The 23,751-nt window shown below is 33.8% G+C and overlaps 2 protein-coding genes across 6 annotated transcripts; one reads left to right on the top strand and one right to left on the bottom strand.

Moving 5' to 3' along the window:
• Positions 1 to 14,912: 14,912 nt before the first annotated feature.
• Fer2LCH (Ferritin 2 light chain homologue) lies at positions 14,913 to 16,776 on the bottom strand. Of its 2 annotated transcripts, none has more exons than XM_036368229.2 (3): positions 16,608 to 16,776; positions 16,138 to 16,278; positions 14,913 to 15,994 (listed from the first exon to the last, which is right to left on the bottom strand). In XM_036368229.2, exons 2-3 carry the CDS (start codon positions 16,244 to 16,246, stop codon positions 15,435 to 15,437), a joined length of 669 nt encoding a protein of 222 aa, XP_036224122.1. In that variant the 5' UTR covers positions 16,247 to 16,278; positions 16,608 to 16,776; the 3' UTR covers positions 14,913 to 15,434. The 2 variants fall into 2 exon arrangements, with proteins under 2 accessions (XP_036224122.1, XP_036224123.1); XM_036368230.2 differs by lacking the exon at positions 16,608 to 16,776 and adding an exon at positions 16,442 to 16,594.
• Positions 16,777 to 18,868: 2,092 nt separating this feature from the next.
• On the top strand, positions 18,869 to 23,534 carry Fer1HCH (Ferritin 1 heavy chain homologue). Of its 4 annotated transcripts, none has more exons than XM_036368233.2 (4): positions 18,869 to 19,023; positions 19,622 to 19,774; positions 22,156 to 22,442; positions 22,562 to 23,534. In XM_036368233.2, the coding sequence occupies exons 2-4, from the start codon at positions 19,714 to 19,716 to the stop codon at positions 22,826 to 22,828; spliced, it is 615 nt and encodes a 204-aa protein (XP_036224126.1). In that variant the 5' UTR covers positions 18,869 to 19,023; positions 19,622 to 19,713; the 3' UTR covers positions 22,829 to 23,534. The 4 variants fall into 4 exon arrangements, with proteins under 4 accessions (XP_036224126.1, XP_036224127.1, XP_036224125.1 ...); XM_036368234.2 differs by having other exon boundaries at positions 18,940 to 19,125; XM_036368232.2 differs by lacking the exon at positions 18,869 to 19,023 and adding an exon at positions 19,088 to 19,235.
• Positions 23,535 to 23,751: the final 217 nt, after the last annotated feature.

Here is a 23,751-nt window from a genome sequence, read left to right as displayed (position 1 = left end):
GAGTGACTACCGTTGCGGTAACAATTGATAAATTCAAACTAATTGATATTTCTACGAAAAAGATGCTATGAGACGTGAAAAGCTAATTTTCGTTGCCTTCTTGCCTTCTTTTCAACTGCTTGTTCGTTTTCCTCTTCTTGTTAAATTTTCCGTTGGCAGCTTCTGACTTTTATATCCTTACAGTCATTAATTTTTACTTTTATAGCCTGCACACGTTAAACTTCTATTATTGTGAATAGTTTTGTAGTTGTAGCAGCACAGGTATACAATTTTCCATCCGAAATTATCAATTTGTGGTGAAACCGCAAATGATTTTCGTGAGATTTGAATTTAAGTATTGAAATGGTGCAGCTGTGAGGGACAATTATGGTGAGGTCTTCACATACAGGCATTTGCAAGTGAAGCTCCTGGCTATGCGAGGAATGTAAGTTATAACTGTTTATATTGGATTGAACCGTTGTTTCAAGGAGTAGATAGAATACCTAGGCTATTGAAAATTTTTGTGTAGGGTTTCTAAGTTCATATTGAAGGAAAATGAGTTTGTGTTTTTATAAAGTCCCTCTCCCGGGCTGATTTAAAGTAAAACAGGAGTTGTATGACTAAAACAACACAAATATTCAAATTCTTCTACAATTTAGAGAACACAAGGCGAAGACAAGCATGTAAATATATCTATATATAATCCACGATATTATTTCCAATTCAAAAGTACTGCAAAGACGTGCCTTCCTTTGCCATTTCTCATAATGAAATAATATGATTTATTCAATTCAATTAGAACTCTGCTGACCTCAGCACACTCTGCAGTCGGTATATTGAATGCAAAAACAAAACAAAAATTAGAAACTTGCTTGATAAACTTTCACTACATTCGTTGAGTATCAGCACTTCATAAATTTGGTCTTGCCATTGAAACATTATCGAGCGCTAAAGTGCTGCAAAAGTTTTAGATTGCTAACAGGAAGAGTGCATGTACGAAAATGTTTGTATGTTTTGCAGTATGCACATATTAGTTTAAAACTTTTCGCAAAGTCAGAAAGTAATGAATATTCAATCATTTTTGATAAATTTCTCGCAGACAACAAACAAACCTTGTCTAATATATACATATGTTTTTGAAATAGATATAATTTGTATATGTCTACATAAAGACAAAGGATTTGTACATAGTAGAAATATCTGTATAAACATTAAAAATAACATATTTTTCAATAGCATTATCTCAAGTAGTATGTTATATAATATATTTAGCATTGCATCTGTGGACAATTCGAGAACTGTCTTAGTTTGACACCAATTTGTTTATAATAACCGGACCGAAAAATATAAAAATATCAATTATAATATGAACAATAATATGAACGTAATTATTGTTCTAACGGTGTCCGCTCGACTCAAGATGGTAATTTTGGAGATTACTAACTGAACCCCACGTGCTTTCTTGGCACTACACAAGTGCCATCTGTGCGATACTAACAAGTGCGTTGGTGTGGTGAAGGGCATATTCGAAAAAGTGCATCTTTAAACCCCTAAGACAGGTGCAAAGGGTGAAATAGGAACAGAGGTGTGCGTAGCATAAGGAGACATTTTTATTATTACTAATGCGAGTGCCCAGCCTTCGGTCGGTTAAGACGGGATATCTTCCACGGCTTCCAATGCTGTAACTTAAGAGACATTGGCCAGGCTGAGTGGAAAAAATAAGGTATTTTACCGAATCCACTGAGTTGCCGGATTAGACATAATTGGTTACGACTCGGGAGCACAATGGGACTAATGATGGCCTAAGTGCGGCCTGGTGCAGTCTGGCGCTCCTGCGCTTCTTTTTTCAACCTAAAAATCCAACCAAAGATATTTAATTTTTTACTTATTGCTAATTTTAAATCGAGAAATTACGAGTGAAATCATAAAAAATGCTACTGACCGAGAATATTGAATTCATATTTTTTGAAACTTTATGGCTATAGCTAAAAATATTGTGATCTACAAGCGTAGAGAAACAGAAACAAATCTGTGAAATAACTGGAAACCATTTCAATACAGCCTGGATTTGTTATTTTGCAAATTATTAAATTGCCAATAAATATTAAATTTCGCCTTTGCCTAAATGCAAGTTATGCTTATGGGATGGTATAAGTACAGAGGTAGATACATAAAAACAAACTGAATAATTTCTTCATTGTAATACTCTTCTGAGTACTCATATGCTTCTATCTAGGAGTTCTTGCCAGTTGTCTACAATGCTTACACATCCATATGCACACTTACATATGCAATGTTTGAGTGCACATATATAATTACATATTTATTTGCATATGATTTTGTTTATGCTTAACTGGTATTTACCTATTACGCACAAACAAAGAAATACAACCCTCGAGAAACCTTTGTACAATTATATAGAAGATAGAAGCTTTTGTACTCCGAAGGGTGGTGGTGTCGTGGGGTTCTACGGTTATGCCTACTCTTGGTAAGCGGGCATTCAGGCGAGCATTAAAGACCACTTGAAAAAATCTAAACGAAAACAAATCAAATTACGAAAAAGCAACAAATAAACTGCACACGGCGTCGATCTTAATTCATACATATATAGGCTATATATATATATATATAGATACCGTATATAACACATGCATATAAATGCAGTACAGTTGTGCGTGAAATGTTTGTATTTGTCTTTCCATTACGAGAAAATTTATAACTCACTGTGGTTAAGTTTGAAACTCTTTGGCATGGCCTTGTGGCGAATATGTATGTTATCGTTGGTAGAATTAAAATAAGCAAACGCAGTTACAATAAGAAAAGTCTTTCGTCTAAATATTGAGAAAGTTTTTTTACACGAAAATTTAGCTTTTTTTCGACATAGTCTCTATCAATGTATAACCAACAGTCTTTTCGTCGTCGGTTAAATAGTATAACTAGAGTTCAAAGAGTTGAGGAACTATATTATAGCGTAATTCCTCCTTACCTTCCTTATAACATTTTATTAAAAGAGTTTAAGAGTTTTAATTTCTGGCTCAACAAATGACTGCACCTACTTGTTCACCTATCGGTTGTTTGCATCACCTAAAAATAATCGAGGTAGATATTGGGTTATATATACATACAAGTATACCTATAAATGTTCAGGATGCCGAGACGAGTTGAACTCCGGGACAGTGTCCGTCTGTGCAGGCGGTAAATTGAGTAAACATTTAAATAACTTTGTGATTTTTAATACACATTTTCCTTAGCACGCCCACAAACCGACAGTAATCGAAAACCTATATAAAATGCTGTAACTAAACACTAAATTAAGATATAAAACTGTAATTTGGTACTGTAGATTGCAGTAGCAAAGATCATCTGTGGACTAAAAATAAACCACTAAAACTACAATACAATAACCAAATTCGCTTAGGACAAATCAGAGACTTCCTACCGAAGGAGCGAAAATGGATGAAACTTTGTACAGTTAGTACCGTAAGATGAAATACTTACGCCCAAAAGTTGTCAAAATCGGACTTGACTTTTCAAGAACCTAGGCGCCAAATATGTGGACCCTAATGTGTATGGCTGACTTTTTGCCGAAAATATCAGCCAATCTGTGAGATATTAATTGGAATTCGGGTAACATGATTCTTTATATAAGATACAATATATATAATTATATACCCATGTGTCAAAAATGGGTTGAATCGGGTCAATACTTCCCTTAGCCAAGATTTACCACACATAAAGATTTTCGAACTTCCAGTTGACTTTATTCCACATATATCATATACTAATGAAGTTGAGAAAGCATATACCACACATAAAGATTTTCGAACTTCCAGTTGACTTTATTCCACATATATCATATACTAATGAAGTTGAGAAAGCATGTTTTTCTAATAACAGCGTGTCTTCGGGCCTGAATGGGATAAAATCGGGCGAAAAGTTACCTTAGCCCCCAAATAACTGATATTTAGGATTTTGAAACATCCGGCTGACTATACTACATATATAATATATGTTTCTATTTATAAAGGGTGTTTTTTTCGAGGTATAGAACTTTAAGTTGGCATTACTGTTCAAGATGGCGACCGATTTAACAGCTGTCAAGTGATTTATTCTCAGTTTAGTTTGCCAATTCATCATGAATAGACTCACGCCTGAACAACGTTTGCAAATAGTGCAATTTTATTTCGAGAATAATGGTTTTGTGCGGAATGCGTATCGCGCACTACGTTCATTTTATCGTCGACAAAATCGTCCATCATTCTGGTTGAATGGCTACGTCAACAATCAAAACTGCCGCATTTGTAGAGAAGCTAATCCTCAAGCGTATGTCGAAACACCGTTACGTCCAAAAAACTGACTGTTTAGTGCGCTTTATGGGTTGGTGGAATCATTGGTCCGTACTTCTTCAAAAACGATGAACAAATGTTGGAAAAAGTCATCGAAAATTGGATGTCCAGATTGGACTACATCCGAGCCAGCCGTTGCGGTCATATGCCAGAAATCATATATAAAATGTAATGCCACAAGATTATCTTTCGGATAAATAAAATTCATGTCAATCAAAAAATCCATTGTTGTTTCATTGCAATTTAAAATTTTATACCTCTAAAAAACACCCTATATATGTATTTATAAAATTGCTTCAAAATAAGTTCTTAAGTATACCTGAGCAATAGCAAAAATTAATGAAATCTTCCTTTCAATTTCTCTGCCCCAATATATCCTATATTATGATTTTCGACTTTCCACCTAACTTAAAACCGTTTACGTTGGTCAAAATGTGTGATATTTTAATGAAATTTATTGCACACATTTTCTTTAAAGTTATAAAATTATATTAATAGCTTGGTGCTCAATATAAATAAATTGGTCTTGGTCTAAGCCACCAATCCCTAATATAATGAGTTCCGATCCTTTAGTTTATGATTTTCACATCAACTCAATACATTAAATTTAGCTTTTTCTCTTGAGTTTATATCACATAGGTATATGTCATTTGAGGATGATTTTAGTATAATTTTCACTGACGGGATGTAAAATATAGTAATAAAACTAAGTGAGTCTATGACCTTCAAAATAAAGTTAACAAGTTACCAAATTTGATTATTATCCATTCACGATTTCGTCGAACAATGAAGCTGAACCCTTTCGCTACATTTTTATAATATTGCCAACACTTGAAAGTACTTAATCGGCTCTGATCCTTCCAAGTTGCTAGAGTATTAAATGTTGGGTTACAACCGAACTTAGTGCTTTCTTACATGTTGAAAATAAATTTGAAGCGTTGAAGGAGTCCGCTGCAAGAAAATATATCATATGATATTATATAAAAGAACATTATATGGGCCACTTCTACTAATAAAAGGTATACATATTGGGAAATTTACAGTTTAACTTTACTAATTCTTAAATTTAGCTTTTGTATATAATGAAAGCTGGACAGTAGTAACCCCATAAATACTTCAGCATGTGCGGCCTATTCCCTATTTTGAATTCAATTGCAATTTCGAGTTCAATGTTTTTAAATCCAGCTCAGCATTAATATATAAGCCCTTGTTTCCTCAATGCCTGTGCAGGATAAAAACAATCAGCATTTGCGGGCAAAACTGGTTTTATCCGCTGACCTTGAAAAGAGGATTAAATTGCAAATTTACGAAAACAACCCCTTTGTTGCGAATTTTTGCGTAAAACAAAATATATACTTACTTAAGCACCCATACCCCGTGATTAGATTGCCTTTTCTACACACAGCCTTCGCTACTGACTCCCTTCAGGCAGCGTTGCATTTGTAGACCATTCTTTCTATCTTACCTCCACAACAGTTCGAATTTTTCCATGTTTCGATTTTAAGTCCAATTGATAATCTTGGCTTCATTTACAAATAAAGCGCTGATACATCGTCTTTGCCATTCTTGTGGAACTCCTTAAAACACACGGCCAAATGGCGTGATTTCATCCTACCGATCAATGATTGGAGTAGCTGAAAAGTCAAAATCTTGTCGTGATTACATCTTTCCATTAGCGAATCGAATGCTCATTGCAATTTTCACCATAATCGCTTAATCTTATTGAGAATTTCGCAAATGCAAATGTTTTTTATTGATTCTGTAGTATAATGTAATCCGCCTAAGCGTTGTTTTTCAATATGCGAACAGTTGTTGAATTAAAAAAAAAATTCCGTCGGAGTGGTATTGTGGGCTTACATACATATATATTTGTATATACATAGCGACCCTGTTAGAAAATTTACATAGTATGTAAACAAATATCAAATTAAATTTTTTGGAAATAGGTATATTTTTATGCTTCAAAACTGCTTCTGTTTAGGTTAAAACATAACGAATTTTTTATAAGCAGGACAAAGGGAGCAGTTAGGAGTATATACAAACCAGTTACGGAACCTTCTATTGCTAAAGACAGTTTACCCTTTGACTAGTAAATGGTGTTGCAGTTCAATCCATTAGCTATCTCAATCTGCAATAAATAAAGCTTATTAACTAAATCCAGTGTAAAACTTTCCTTGCTGCAAAATGTTTTGAGAAGTTTCAGTTCTTTTTAAAAGAGACCTTTTTATTCATCTCTGAGAGACTGAAAGTGAGACTGGTTACAGTTGGTTCTTCCAAAAATTACTACTAAAAATGAAACTTTTCAACGCAGTAGAAAGTAGAATCTAAACTAATGTAAATGTTCCTTCGCTATTCTAATTAGCAGAGCATAGTTCACGCCCAGCTTTTTATATAGTAAAAAGCGTTATATACACGTCACAGTTATAAATATGTTTAATAACGGGTGATCTAAAGAGAGGTATTTTTTTCAATAATTTTTTTTTGATAGATCACGCGTGATTCGTGTCAAGCTGTCATGTTATTTTTGTTCAGTATGGTTTGGCATTTTTGAAAAGAAGTGTTTCGCGCTTCGCTCAACTTATGGTCAACATTAGAGCTTACTGAGCGTAGTATTCGCAACACCATCACTCATCTTCAGACCCAGCATTCATTATTGGATAATATTCGACCGAATAGACCAGGTCCAGCTCGCAGTGAAGAAAATATAGCGGCCGTAGCTGAAAGCGTACACGATTCGGCGCCGTTCGCAGCAACCCGAACTGACGTATGGAACCACTTGGCGCATTTAACTCAAGATCTTAGATTGAAAGCGTACAAAATACAGCTTATGCAAGAACTGTAGTTGCAACATCACTTCGCTCTATGGGCTCTTGAAAAATTCCAAGAAGATCCGACGTTTTCGAGTCAAATTTTGTTTAGCGATGAGACCCATTTATGTCTCAATGGGTATGTAAACAAGAAAAAGTGCCGTATTTGGGACGAAGAACCAACTGAAGAGATTCAAGAGCTGCCATTTCATTCAGCAAAAAAACAACGGTTTGATGTGGTTTGTGGGCCGGTGAAATCTGGGGTTCATATTTCTTTAAAAGTGATGCCGGTGAGAACGTAACCGTCAATGTCGACCGTTATCGCGGCATGCTAACCGACTATTTGATACCTGAAATTGAAGCTCGTGATCTCGGCGACATTTGGTTTCAACAAGACGGCGTCACTTCCCACACATCGCATCAATCAATGGATTTATTGAGAGAACACTTCGGTGAGCAGATAATTTCTGCTACCAAGTTGCTCTTGTCTATTAAGACTTCAACTTTTGAAATTAAAAATGCTATAAAAGAGATGAATTCAAAAAAGTCATCAGAACACGATTGCTCCAAAAATGCTAATGAAGCTACAAAATATTGCTGTAGTAATGCTCTCCCTACTTTTTTATTAAATTTTCAGACCAATAAGCCTCCTTTCCAACAACCTTTCCAAAACATTTGAAAAAGTGTTACTATCAAATCCTTTCTCAATGAAAATAATACAATTCCAACGCATCAATTCGCGTTTCGTGCAAAACATGGCACTGTAGAGCAAGTAAATAGTAAGGTAACGAAATTAGAAAGGCATTCGAGTGCAGAGAGTATTGTTCATCAAGGCATTTACCTAAAAAATAGTTCCATTTCGAATTGTATAAAACATTGGAGTCTTAAAATATATGAAATTTTCTGTTAAAGTAGATAATTTCATATCAGATGAATGTCCGATAAAGGCTGGTATACCTCAGGCGAGTTTGCTAGGCCAGTCTTCTAAAGAGCAACGTCCCACATAAGCATGCCTTATTTTAAATAGACTTATGGTTTTTTTACTTATTGTAAGGCTTTGAACAAACAGATTCAATAAATAAAGATATAGAAACAAAAAAAATTTTTTGTTCCATTTCACAAGAATTCCATACTATGAGTTTTCCAACAAGGTATGTTCACCCATCAAAGCAAATGTACAGCCATACACACATATATATATAGTCCGGGTGCGCTTTAAATGCGTGTAGATTAGTATCTTTCGAATTGATGTTACTCTATTTTGGCAGTGCATTTATCTAAATATATATATGTATGTGCATTCCTGTATGATTTGCATGTCACTGCAATTTGCTTTTCAATTTTTGCCAAAATGTTTGATCATTGATTGTTTCTGATTGTTTGATGAAGTTAAATCCACTAATTCCTACAGTTCGAATTTAATTCCAAAAATGAAAGCATTGATTTTCACAAATAAAGGCAATTATTGCTTTGCGAAAGCCGATATGAATACATTACATTATGAAAAAATATATTGAAATCTCAAAATAAATTGTAAAATTCATATGTTGCAATTCGAGTAATTGATTTATGAGTCACATAAAATGGTTGATTGTTAAAATATAAATAAGGGTATAGGCACTTTTTATTTATCCAATTTATAATTTTTTGATTCAAAAAATATTTTTTTATTTGTTTCCTCTCACAATGAAATATCTATTTTTTAGCATTTTAACTAATTTAGCGAATAAATCAAATAATATTTATTTACGTATTATACGTATATATATATGCACATATTATATGTTAAAATTTCATAAGACCGCTTCTAAGTAATTCCTGTAAATAAAACACTTCCCCACTTACTTACTTACCTTAAAAACATCATTCTTATCATACTTCTAGAATTATCCACATTAGTTTTTCTTTGCTGCATAGTTAATAAAATAAGTAATTTATTCTCCGAAAAATCATCAGCAAATGACTCTTTTGTTCTAGAAAACCATATCTTCTCTCATATTTTTCTAGAAATATAGACAGCTAACATGGCCACGTCAACTCTTTCTTCAAATTACAAATGGCTGCCTTGACCGTGGCAGTGTAGTTCTTAGTAAATGAAGAAAAGAACGATATCATTTGGTTTGTCCATTATATGTCATTTGAAATCCCCTTATTAATATTCACATATACTTACTATATACCTATAAATATTATGTTGTCATAGCGCTGATAAAATCCATATTTATGAGTCTGTATGTTTATTCACAAATATATTTTTGTATAACTATAATAATTATACACATACATATGGAGGTATGTCTATATTTTCATATACCTATTACTTTTCGCCTTGTGAGCGTTACGGAGGCAGAAGTAGAGAGGGATGACAAATGCAATATTAAAAAGAATTTATAGTTCATAAACACGTTTCATACGAAATTACATGAAATAATGAAATATGAAATTGTTATCAATATACATTCATACTTACATACAATATATATACATATGATTCAAAAACATACTCGTATGCAGTTACTTACCCTAGAATACGTATAGAAAAATTAAAAGCCATAAATTTGATTCACGAGTGAAATGATATATACATAATATATAAAATAATATACATATGTTATATTATATATGAAAATATTTCAACCTTTTCTTAAAAAAATGAGAAAAAAATCGCGTAAAGAGCCGGTGAAGTCCAAAACGCTGACTAATAGAGATCTCTTTTATATATGAAATTTTAATAGAAAAACAAAAAAATGTTAACTTCGGTTACACCGAAGCTTCGATACTCTTCACAAGTACAAAATAGCAGTTCCATGTCAAATTTGGTTCTGACCGTTCAGCTTGTATGGCAGCTATATGCCATAGCAGTCCCATCTAAGCAATGTCTTCTGAATTTGCATTACTCTTTTGGAAAATAACGGACGAAGGCAAAATTTCAGATCGATATCTCCAAAACTTAGTGTCTAGTTCAACTATATATAATAATAATATATATATAATTATTCGACTCAGCTGCTCACGATAATAGTTTACATATACAATTTATAGGGTCCCGCACGTTTTCTTCGGATGTCACACACTTATACAATATAACTAAATTAACATGCATAGTAATTAAGAATTGTCTAAATTTAAGTCAAAACCCAAAAGCTACGCCATTTATTTCAATAATTACATAAATAATTAATAGAAACAAGTTATTTAGTTCATTTACTTATGGCGTTACTTTTTGCACTTCAATCACAACAACAAAGGCAAATGAAAACACTGTGACGCATGAAATTGCTAATCTCCGCAAGTTTGCGAGCAGTGTGCAGTAAACAAAGTCAACTTGCCAGAAGAATACTCTTACAACAACAAGTAGAAGAGTACAAATATACAAATGTAGTATATATTTATACTAGAATAATGCAATGTTTATACTCTATAAGTGTGCAGAAAGATCATACTAATTACGCCTTGATAAAACTAGACGCCAAATAATATACATATACATACATAATTACTTTCGTCGAGAGAGATATCGATATTTTTAGAAATTATGAGACTTGAACCGGAACCAACAACTTAATATTTTTAAATTTTGGTAAACTTTAAACTATTTTATTTCAATTAAATTGCCATTACCGAAAATTAAAATGGAGCCTTATTTTAAGTTTTTTATACTTTACATACTCTGACAGCATGTTGCTCAGAGAATGTGATATTTTTGTTAACCGAACTCTTAACTTTAAGACTTTGAAAAAAAAATACATTGCTTGACCCCAAGCACCCAATATAAGTTGATACGACGAACTTCAGTGTTAGCTTTTTAGTTGAAGAGACCGAAACATACCTATAGCGTTGGACTTTTCGGGCACCAACTCCTACGACTTAAACCTTTTTCACTCACCCAAAACAGTGTTATTTAAATATACATATGAAGAGTGCTTTAACTCTGTACCCCATTGAGTTAAAACTTTGAATTTGAGGTTAAGAAGAGAAAGGATATATGCAGGATTTGAACTTTTCAAAGATGAGCGGCGCTCTTCACAGTTTTCATGAACATATTTCGCAAACTATTGAAGCGATCTCATTAAAACTTCGTAGAACTATTGGCAGTCATATGCTTCAATCAGTAAATGGGCTAATACTTTGTAACGATATAACGTAAATTATAATGGATATGTGGTACGAAATCGGAATAAAATTAAAATTTTTTTTGACTATTGAAAAATGTTATCAAACTAAAAAGATAAAATAGGTAAAAAATCTTAGTTTTAATCGAGTAATGAATTATTAAAACACAATAATCTACAAAATTCTCAAGATAATATATTTATAGTTCTAAGTTTACTTCTATCTCATTTTTAACGTTATACAAGTAATGGACCAAAGATAAGTACAAAAAGTATAGAGTAAACCTTAAACAGGGGCAATAAAGTTGGGAAATTTTCACATAAAAATTAACTACAAATAAGATTCATATATCAATTAGTAACGGTCATTATAGAAATGTGCCACAATTGCGGGCACATGTGCCCATACATACAAACATATATAATATCTGTATATATACTACATAAAGCCTATCACAGGAAGCCCGAAGCGTAAAGACCAAATGAAGATTATCTCGCACATAAACATACAAACTGATAGTAAATAATATTTTACGCTTTAATAGGGCCAACATGTGCCCTGCTATTCAACTAGCCTACATGGGCCAGCAAATGTGCAACAGACACGTGAAATTCACGTGGGAGACCAAAGAAATAACCTCAAACCACTTGCCATTAATTTCTCGTAGCGTCAACACAAATCCGTGCATTAACTGCGTGCGTTACTGTAATTACGAGCAGCGAGTATAAATGATGGACTTAGAAGACGCATATGCCAATCTGCCCATAATGCCAGGAGTTTGGTTCATCATATGCGTATACAGTTGCAATAAAATTGTGCTTTTTAATGTAGCACAAATTGGCAAGAATTCCAGGTTCCCGCTGGCCGCACAATTCACATCGTTTAATTGCTAGGGCATTCTGAGTGGACCATCACAGATTGCACTGGTCACTCATTAAATTACTATAATCCATTTAATATTAATTGCCCTGATTTAAACATGTCTTATGGCTCACAGACTTTGGGAATCATACTTAAGCGCATGCATATGCTATGTACTATACATGCATACTTACATATGTAGGTACATTCTTAGTAAAATTTGATTGCAATTATTTTTCTGGAGCTCTCGTCTTAATAGTTTCGGCTCATTAATGTTATGAATGGACCCTGGTTATTTCTAGTTCGCATCAAGTGTTCATTAATACGACTATGGCGGTTCTGGGCTTAATCATTTTATTTCTTTGATTTTCCCTGTAGTAAATATGACTGTTACGAAACCTTTCAGGAACTACCAAGGTCCTTTTTATAGTAAAAAAAAACCCTCTAAAACGATACAAATTGATGGCTCTCAATGAGAGATAAAAGAAAGCCTACAACTAGGTGCTCGTCATTTATATTAGCTTAGAAATGTATATTTTGGTTCACAAAAAGTAATTCTATAATTTTTGCCGAAATATTATTACATTCAGATATTCTTATGGGTATTCAGAGCGTATATATGACCTGACCAGCTAGAATTTTCTTTCCAAAACTCGTATTTCCTGATGTGGGTAGTCTACTTCGTACTCACTTCAAATCGTTTGACACAGCTTTCCTACTCACACTTCATATTCTCAAGTACGAGTACCCATTTTTCCGGCGGGGTTCATTTAACGGTCGCATGTGTATCACTGCAATAGTCATTATATTCAAACTGCTCTTACCCTATTACTTACCTGTGTTGTACCGTTATGATTGTATGAATATTCGTCTACTATTTGGGGCGGTTATTACACCAAAATAATTGCTGTTTAGCTAAAATTACAATATATTCGGAATTATGGCAATGGAGAAATTCAAGCAACTTTCATGTGTATATTCCAGCGTACCATATGTTAAAATATCTATCAGTAACATGTATATATACATATATAAGTATATCTCATTGTTCACTATAAACTAACCCTTTATACAAAGTGATTTTCAGATTAGAACGCTTCTGCATACACGCTCACATCTCTGTTTCTAATTGCATATTAGTTTTTGGTAAGTAATATGCTCGTCGTATTCGAAAAGCCATTGAAAGTCATTTGTTTCTGCAGCAATTTCATTTTAATTTATGCATTTTAATAATGTGCGCCAATTAAAATTTCTATTCCGGATACAATAAAACTATAAAATTGTGATGCAACAGCTGGTGACTACGGTGTTAAGGTTGTGTATGCAATGCGGTCGCTCCTTTCTAGCAATATGTGACATTGGGTTTATGTGTGTGCGCTTGTTACAACATTTACATATCTACATACTTACATATTTGAATTTATACCACGTTTCACTATTGTCTTTTTTTTCCTCTGCCTTTGACAATAATTTACTTCGAAAATCCACTAGTACTCTTAGAACTATTAAATAAATGATTCCTAAGGGTTTTGGAAAACTTGTGATTTATTTGTCAGCATAGTCTCATTCTCCTAGTTCTTAGCCCATCTAAAAAAATTGCAGGAGGTCGGCAAACTAGTCCGTAGCGAGTGACTTTTTCCAGTTTGAAAACTAAAAGAAGTCGCGACTGGTCAAATTTTGAGAATAACAGGAGATAAGACCGTTTTTTTCTACAAATCGGTGCCCCATCGACCCAAAAATTCATCACAGTAGTTGTCTCTTACAGTTTTGGCATTTTAAAGTAGTCGATTCAGTTCACACTTATGTATAAGAAAAAATAGTGGTCATTATCTTACTAGTCGATAGTACAGTCTTCGCCTCCTACAGAACAAGTTAGCCGGTAAGATCCATGGTGTCTGATATGTGCCAGTGAGTCATGTTTCGTCAACGGTCAGTAAACTTCTTCGGATTGAGCTTAAACAGCATCAATTACTGATACGAAGTGGTCATGGTTGCAACTGCTGTCCGTTTTATGCTGGATAAGATCTACGCCTTGAAATGCGCCTGTGGTCATCAAAAACCAATGTGCGACGACGCTGAGCATACGTATATATCTTACCGTAAGTAAATAGATATTATATTAAAGTAAATATATATGATTCCGCAACAAGAGCTGCCGTTATGATTTTCGAAACCTGTTAAGGATTGCAACGGTTTCAGATTTTGAATTATGATGCTTCTATGAAATAACCAATATGTTCACCATAATACATTCGCAGACGCGGAAACTGATTGATAAGATTGATATGGTTAATACCTCCATATGTTTATGTATATATTAGTATGTGGACTATGCGAAAGTCTGATGTGGTTTAAACACTCTTAACCGTTTATTTAAATAGAGTCTGAAACAAAAATTAAATGTAAACTGGCACTCTCTGTTGTATCGATGGGAGTTTTGAAATTGAACTTGGTAAAAGTTGTGATTGCTGACCGGATTATGGTTTTTATCATGAGTTATCTTTTGACTGTTTAGTGTCGTCATTATTAGGAAAGCAAAAATCTTCCTCTCAGACGTATTTCCTATTTTACTCAACTCTACTCCATAACTTTTTAACGAATATACAAGTATTTAAAGTGAAATGAGAAAGTTTGGTTATCATGCTATCAGCTGTTTGTTGGCAATGTGTTTACTAAGAAGTTGTTTTTGTTTATCAATTTATTATGGAGACAAAACAACGCTCGATACTCCTCTCAAATAAACCAATTTCTGGAGAGAGCAGAGAGTTGTACCACTGCACATAATGAGTAAATGAGTGTAAAAGAATTTGAGATTTTTGCTTATCACTCGCACATTTATTTATTTAGTTTTTGTACAAATTCTAGCACCAAATGTCACAATTCAATGCAAACAAATAAATATGAGAGCCGATTTTTGAATTTTTTTTACTATTTCGTTAATTTAACATTTATATTTTGTAAAGTAAAGCACTAGAAAAGAGTTACAATTTCATGTAGAGTAAATAATAATAATAGAAATGAACAATTCAAAATTTAATAGCACTTATTTGTAATAATACATAAAATTTCATGGATGCGCTTTTGTGCCATAAGCAGAACTTGTTTGGATGATGTCTAATTAACAGTCATAAAGCTGAAGGTTTAAATGCGCAAAGTTGGAATTTATATATTTTCAATCAAATTTTGTTACATCGTTTTGTTTTCGTTTGTAATGTAATAAAAGAAATACGTATAGATTCTTGCACGTAGTTTATATTAGATGGTTATTATCAGCGTTAGCTGAACTATCATGTAAGTCAGCGCACAATCTTCACTTCAGCAACATCATTTATTGCTTCTCCAAGTACTGATCGAATAAGTAGATGCCCAATGAGGGATCGGGTTGGTTCATGATCTTCGACAAATCGTTGACGAAGCCTGAAACCTGGCGTACTGAATCAGCCTGCTTGTGCAAGAATTTCTCCTCAATGTAGTGAGCGGTCTGTGGGTCATGTGGGCGTCCATGTGTCGACTGATAGTGTACGTGGCCAGCATCGGCGGTCAAAGTCTTCTCAATGTCCAAAGCAATGCCCAATGAGTGTAATTCATCCTCCTCCAATTTCAATTTACTTTGAGCAATAGAGTTGGGATGCTGACTGATGGCACGGAAGTCAACCTGGCCGCCGCGACGTGTCACATGTTTAATCAAATCAATAGCATCATCGAAAGAGCGGTCCGACAGCGAACGGTAGAGCTTGTTGAAACCGGGACGATTCTTTTGGTATGAGTTGTAGAAGGATGACAACAATAGATATTGGTAGGACTTGTGCAGATTCAAGTTGATGTAGGATTGAATGCCAGATTCGACATTTTCAATGCCACCAAAACGGGAATGGCACATCACTGGGCCTATAAGTGTAAAGAAAGGAGGAGGAAGAAAACAATACGGAAGTGATTTAGTAATGATATTTTACCGAGCGCTTTCTCGTGTGTGAGCACGAAATATGCATTTGTTGTTTTCTTGTTGTTGTTGTTGTTTGTGCTTTACTTACTTGAGACACTGTTACTGCAGCCGTAAGTCACATTGGAGTGACAGGCGTAGTTGTCAGCGCTGGCCAGGGCGATAATGCCCGCAAACAGAGTAAGCGCAGTAAAATTCATAATTTTGGCTTTTATTTTCTGAGTATTTCACTCTGCAAAGAAACGTAAAAATGTATACCAATTAATTGTTGTTATAAATTATTATTATTATTTTTTTTTTGTAAAATGTGACATTATAAGAAAAACATATAGTTTTGTTTGCATCCACTTATTGCGTTTCAAGTATTTTATTCGGTATTTTGCTTTGTTTTCTACCTTTTCGCTTGACACACGAAAATTCAATTCGTTTGTTTCTCTGGAGCAACAACCGACGTGTTTGAGTTTTATATTCGAAATAATGCTTCTTTTAAAGTGTATGGCAAATTTAAAGGGGGTTTCACCTCAGCCTCAACTAACTTCTGATAAACTCCCTACTACTTACCTAATATTTCACAAAGGGCTTATTGATTATATCAAATGTCTCAATTAAGATTTAGAGCAGTATTTCGTTTTTTACTTATTTTAATAACACGCTCTCTTTGTTTTTATATTTTTAAGCACAGATGTGTTTCAATGAAATGAAATTTTCCAACTGTCGCTTATAATGCCTGTGTCTTGCCGTTTCTATTCGATCGATACTGCCTTTGCACACACTCACACATATATACGCATATATGTGGTCATATAGCTCGTTCGTTGTTTTTGCACTCGTCGCTGTGACTCTCTACTGAGTAGATAACACGTTGCAGCAATATGGCGGCCACTTTAGTGTGCTCTTAGTAGAGCTGTTTTCCTCGTGAATACACACACATATATAAAACGTTGTGTACAGAGATTTCGAGAGATTTTAGGGTTGTCGTTAGTCATCAAGTCTTTGACTTGTTCATATCGGCCGTGCTATATTTGATTGCTTTATCTTCGACAACTTAATGCATTTAGTGTAGGCTAGTCTGCAAAAAAATAACCCTTGTTACTAGAACTTGTTTCTGCATATAGCACGACTCAATTTCTGTGTGCAAAATCATAAAATTGTACACGTCATCTTAAAAGTACTTTCTACATTAAGAAATATGGTACTAAGCAGTTTAGTTTACCAGAATTCAAACAATCGTACTAAGATTGTATTATAAGTTTAATCTATAGATTTTTATTACTCATATTGCCTCCCACCGAACTATATCTAATTTCTGAGCAATATTATTTCAAGCTTAAGGAGCACACCTTGTTTGGAATTAAAAACAAATTATTTTTTTCATATTTCGATAGGATAAAAAACAGCATACCAAAATTTCTAATTGATTTCTTAAATATATTAAGTTAATTAAATTACAGACTTCCAAAGTGTAGGCGCTCAGTTCAATCAGCTTCATCGGTTTATCTTTAAACGCGTTTTTCTCAAAACTACATTACTCGGAGACAAAGGATTCGAACACTATCTTCCTTTTTTGCATGTTCTGTGAACTTTATCCATAAAATGAACTAACAGTTTTTTGATATGATCAAAAATCTAATTTTTCCAGATCAAAATCAACAAAAATTTTGGTTAAATTTTACTTTTTTCTTACGGAACGGATAACATCTTCCAGTTGAGAATTATTTTTAGGCTTCTTCAACGAAAAAAGCCGGAATTACTGAAACAGTACCTTTGTTTAAGCGCCGTCGAAGATCACGTGTAACTTAAAATATATATAATTGTTTCTACAAACATTTTTACTAATATGTATTAATATACGCCCAATGAGCCTAATGATGGCCTATGACTGCCGCCTGTTGTCTGGCACTCATGCGCCTCCCTTCTCAACCAACCAATATACGCTTAAAATTTTCAAGGAATGACTATATTATTATATTTTGTTTATTAGTACTTTCCAAAATTTGCCTTCTTAGGCTGTGTGCCCATTAAAGAGCAAATAATAGAACTGCACTGCGATGGTAAGAAATTACAGGGTCAGTCGTTTAAATAATCAACAGTTTTTTTTAATAATGTTTGAGGCACAGCCAGATGTATATCCCCCATATTTTCGAAATTAATAGCATTCATTCCGATTCCTATGAGAGTTTTTCCAACAAGAACTGAATAAATATTATATAAGGTCCACAAAAAATCTCTTACTACAATTTAAAATGTAAACTGTATTTACATATGTAAGTAACATAGGATCTGATTAAACTGTAATAAGTCCTTTTAAAAATATGTACAAGTATTACATACATAATCTCAAAGTCGCCTGCATATTTAATGTTTCATTAAGACAATGTCACTTGTTCTTAATGAATTGATCTATTGTCAGTCAAAGTGATATGTAAGATTGGAAAAGAGTTTATGCAGATTAAAACTTTTCGAAAGATAATAGTTTTGTGCTCATAGCAACAAACGTGTTATTAAAGACAAGTCTACTCTTCCTCTGAATCATTTACATACCTATGTGTATGTGCATATGCACATGGCAACTCTACACGACCTTTGTTTTGATATGCCATTGCAAAAACCATGTGCAACCAAAAACAACAAAGGAAAACAAAAACCAGCTGACTCAGGTCATCGGCAGCCACCATTACGGACGCCATATTGGATTACACAATTTGAATGCTCTCCATATAACGTCTATAGACTACTCACATCTCCCATGAGCATGATTTTACAGAAAAACAAATCATATCTGACGAATTGTGCATACCTATACAACAAGTACCCATACTCATATATAGGCGTGCATTGGAGTCGTGTGTATGGCATATAAAAAGAGTCCAATTTGATAAAAACAATATTACTAAAAGAACCAACCTCAACGTAGAAACAAAAGAATCATACGAGTCCGACATATTGGCAGACATATTAACGATAAAGAAAAATACAAGTGAGTGCCGAAAGACACAACGTTTGTACGTACTCGCTATTGCTAGTGCTGAGAGATTAGTGTGGGCATTTAAAAGTGTTAGGCTCGTCTCGCCAGCAGTCAGTACGTATTCGCATTCAGTAACAACAAAGAGAGTTTTACGATAGCGCTGCATAAAGATTTTCCTTTCAAGTCAAATATTCATAATTCAATCAATTTGTGATTACTAAAGTGTACGACCATTGTGTCTAGAACTCTATTATCAGGCGATTTACTAACGCATTAACTCATCAAAGGCCAACGATTGCCTTCTATACCAGTGTGTATAAAGGCACAGAGGCGGTTGCGAATCAGATCAGATCGAGCAGTCGTTTGAATAAATTGTCAAAATCCAAATTCAATCGAAAACAAAAAAAAAAGTTCGTGTTTCCTACACTCCCACCTTTTATCATTCACATAGTGATAGTAAATCGATTATTTGTTTTCCAAATTTGTGCACATAACCAAGCTAGTGTAAAATTTACGGCAAATACATACATACATATTGAAAAATCATAAACTTTTGAAAGATATTTAACTACCGTGTGTTAATTAAATTTATTCATTTTCTTTTGTGCAGTTAGCGAAGAAACACGCCATAAAAGCAACGAGAAGAGTGCAAGAAATCCTGAATTTCGCCCCAAACAACTCTAAATTACCAAGGAAGACAAAATGATGAAATTATTAGCCGCAGTTTTGTTGCTGGCCGTAGCGGTCAACGCACAGATGACATGTAAGTATTGATCTCAGGACTAACAAAAAGTTTTAAAATATTTAATATGAATTGTGAAAGTGCAAAGTGATTTTGTTTTAAATAAAATGCATAAACATGAAAAGAAGCATGAAGATTTCGTGTTGCTGCGCATTTTCGAGTCATATCCGCTCAGAGTGTAGTAGTGTTACAGTAGCAAGAGAGTGTGTGAATTTCCGCTCAACAAAAATTTGCTGAGAATTTAAACGAGTACATTTCAGCGAGCAAAAGTCATGTCATTCTAAACAAGGGTGGGTTTTTTTGGCTTTATCGCACAAAAACTAAAAATAAATCGTGAGAACCTCTTTGTTTTGGTAATACGTAGAAATTTATTTAAGACTACCGTGTTGACGAAAGGCAACTGAATTTGTTTACAAACAATGACAATTGTAAACTTTTCGATTTTCGGCGTTTTGCCAAGTGTTTTATGAGAAAAAGCGGTGAAATATGTTTTTTGCCGGCCCATATTGACTCATTGTATTATTCCACATTATTGTACTTTTTTAATGAACTCGACGTTTTTTTATTTTTGCCGAAAATCTAAATTTCCTCCATTCAGCAACCGAGCTTTGTTCAATAGGTAACAGCTGTTTTTGTTTAATTGTTAAATTGTATTAACGATAAGATTTTAGACTCGGATATATACATGCATACATATAAATTCGTTTGTTTGCAAGCCCATATGTATGTATGTTTTTATATCTTATATGGCTAAACCGGTTAGCTTTATATAGTAGTTTTATACGCATACGTATTTGGCCGTGACTAACCACTAGAAATGGTTAAAATCTTGTCTGATTTCTATACATTCATAGTTAAGTACTATACATACGTATGTAAGTGCAAATATATTCATTTTAAGAACCGCTTTAATTACTTTTGGATTTTTATTATTAAGCTAGTGTGTAATTTCACCCATAATTGAAGACTCTAATGTGAAAATTCTAAAATTTTTAATTGTTAAATTAGTTTATGCATTGGTGGGTTTTAGATTTAGAATTTTGCATTTTACTTTATTTCATTTTGTTTCTACTAGAAATCTTAAAGTAATTAATTATCTTAATCTTAATATAAATAAAAATTAATAAATTATTAAAATCTCAGTTTTAAAGAATACCGCTGAAAATTTGTAACCTTTAACTAAAGTAGTGTAAGTTGTTTAGACTAAACGATCTGACAATTTATGGCATATTGCTTCTTTAGTTCTAGTTACATATATTTTTGAATTCGAGTATTTTCTATGTTTTTCCATATCTCTCTAGATTTACAGTTAAGGTGAATCTTTCCGCTATTTTAACATTCTGACCATTTAATAACACAACATATCCAATAAATCGGTCTAATGCTTCTTGAGTTAACAATACCTATTGTAACTACTTTGGATTTTTTTTATTGAAATTTGTTTACTAAATACATGAGTACTTTGGATTAATTTTAGCAAGCAAGCAGCTTACTCTCAACTTCCGTTTGAATATTTAATTTCTTATTTTCACTTAATTTTTACTTTCATTTCCTTTATATGCATATTTAGCATAAAATGTTAAACTTCAACAACTGTAAATTATTGCATTTCACCGTTTCCCCACCTTCTACATTCGCACGTTATTTATATATACGTTCGTATATAGGTTTGAGAGTATTGCCTTGTCAAGATCAAAGTACTTGTACTACATTGACTTCACTCAATTAAATTTAATTCCGCTCTGAGTGCTCAGCAACAAAAATATTTATGTACTCATAGTTTTACTCGAGAGATTTTTGCACACGGCACTACTGGCTAGTGGCTCTAAACGCTGTACATCCCCTTGCCCTCAACTATGCTTGCCTAAAGCTTATGTTGTTCGGCAAGCTACTGTGGGAACGTGTGAATCAATATGCTACGTGTTGTTGTTACTTCTTTATGATGTCTTTCCTATTTACAATCCTGACTTATTCGTCCGACTAACGTGCTATATATATGTATACATAAATATGCATACCGATATGTATAAATGCAAGCGCATATTTGTATAAAATTTAATTTTTTGTAATTACACGCTAAATTCATTTGAAATGCCGAAACCAGAAAGCATCATCAACGGCGCTTTGGGGGATCGAAGGGTGGTAGTAGAGGAAAGGCGTTACAGGGCAATATTTTGTTTTGTCGCCAATTGATAAGCAGATGCTGATTTAAACGTTCCATGGAAATGTACTTAGATTGTATATATGTATGTATGTATGTACATAGAAATTTTACTACGCAACAACAAAATTGAGTGAAAATTTATGACATTGAACAGTTCGAAAATCTTTGCAAAACTTTAGCACTTCTGCTAATTATCATCTCACGCTAAATTTTCCAACAAATTTTCATCTTTCAACAGGCCGTTTGGAGCAGCCACGCCTTCCCGTCGAGTGGGTGGGTCTCAATGACAAGAGTGGACAATGTTTGGAGGAGATGCGTAAGCAAATCCAAATGGAGATCAATGCCTCCAACATCTATTTGGCCATGGCTGCACACTTCTCACGCGACGTCGTCAATCGTCCCGGTTTCGCTGAGCACTTCTTCAAGTCGGCACGCGAGGAACGTCAGCATGGCTCGAAACTCATTGAATATCTGTCCATGCGTGGTCAGTTGACAGACAGCGTCACCGATTTGATTCAACTCATTGTAAGTACACATAAACAATTTTTGAATATATATTTTGAAAAGCAAAAATTGTAAAATGTATCCAAAGATTTAGCCACTAATGCATGTTTATTTCTATTATATTTTTCTGTGTTTGCCAGGATGTTGATGTTAAGGTAGACAGCGGTGTTGACGCTCTCCGTCAAGCGCTTGAATTGGAAACCAAGGTCACCAAGAGTATTCGTTCTTTGATCAAGGTCTGCGAGAAGACACCCAACTGGTACCACTTGGTCGACTGGCTAACTGGTGAATTCTTGGAGGAACAACTGACCGGTCAACGCGATTTGGCTGGCAAATTGAGCACACTCACCAAGATGATGTCCACTCAAGGCGCTTTGGGCGAATTCTTGTACGACAAGCAATTGTAAATTACCTCCTACAACAACCCCAACAATTCTACAAGCAGTCCGTTGGTCACCAATTAATGCAACATTAAATATTTAGTCATTCACAACACCAACAGACGGAAGGCATGTGCTGTACGAAGGGGTAGCAGTGCTTATCTCTTATACTTATACCAACTAAATAAATAAGTGATGAAATTATGTATGAATTGAATTATGAAAAAAATAATAGTATTCTTTTTGCATTATTGTGTTCTAATATATTAGTGTATTAAAAAAAATCGGAAATGAATTTCAAACTTTAACTTTCAGCTTTTTTTTCTAAATTTTTTATAAACTTTTGCTAAACAAGTCAATTATATATGGCCATAATTGGTATTGATAACACAAATAAATTTCTAAAATACTCTGTACAGAAACACAGTAAGACATGCATTTATGTATTTTTTTCACATAACGGACCATGAAAGCGGGGGCTACATTTCTTGTCTAAATTTATATTCTCTAATGTGCCATTACAAATACTAATTTATCTATTGAAGTTTATTTAAATGCATTTATTATGCTTTTGTACCGACAAACATTGAGCATCGTAAATTATTTCTTATTAAGGCTGAGGGTGTGAGGTATTTCTGTCACTAAGCAAAGCATATATGTATGTCTGTGTATGAAAAGCGGAAAGAATAATAAATATTTGTGACTACTGCAATTCAAAGTAGTTTAAACTAAACACGAGTTTCACTTATCAGCATTGTGTTGAAGGCTTTTGGGACAATTTGACAGCCAATTTTATCAATCAAAAGTCGTGGAGCAGCGGTTTAGAGATAACGGTTGTGTGAGTGATAACAATGCGTACTTAAATATGTGGGTAAATATACAGAAATGGCTATGCTTTGAATGCCGCTACTTAGCGAGATTGTGAAGCTAGTACTGCAAATATTGAAAAC

The sequence above is a fragment of the Bactrocera oleae genome, chromosome 2, assembly GCF_042242935.1.
Source record: "Bactrocera oleae isolate idBacOlea1 chromosome 2, idBacOlea1, whole genome shotgun sequence".
In the NCBI taxonomy this organism is placed as follows: Eukaryota; Metazoa; Arthropoda; class Insecta; order Diptera; family Tephritidae; genus Bactrocera; species Bactrocera oleae.
Note: the sequence above shows the minus strand (reverse complement) of the source record. Positions and strands in the feature narration are given on the sequence as shown.

Coding starts and splice junctions, on each gene's coding strand:
- Fer1HCH (XM_036368233.2), top strand. CDS start 19,714: ATGATGAAATTATTAGCCGCAGTTTTGTTGCTGGCCGTAGCGGTCAAC. Junction 19,775..22,155: donor GGTCAACGCACAGATGACAT/GTAAGTATTGAT, acceptor ATCTTTCAACAG/GCCGTTTGGAGCAGCCACGC. Junction 22,443..22,561: donor CCGATTTGATTCAACTCATT/GTAAGTACACAT, acceptor TGTGTTTGCCAG/GATGTTGATGTTAAGGTAGA.
- Fer2LCH (XM_036368229.2), bottom strand. CDS start 16,246: ATGAATTTTACTGCGCTTACTCTGTTTGCGGGCATTATCGCCCTGGCC. Junction 15,995..16,137: donor CTGCAGTAACAGTGTCTCAA/GTAAGTAAAGCA, acceptor TTACACTTATAG/GCCCAGTGATGTGCCATTCC.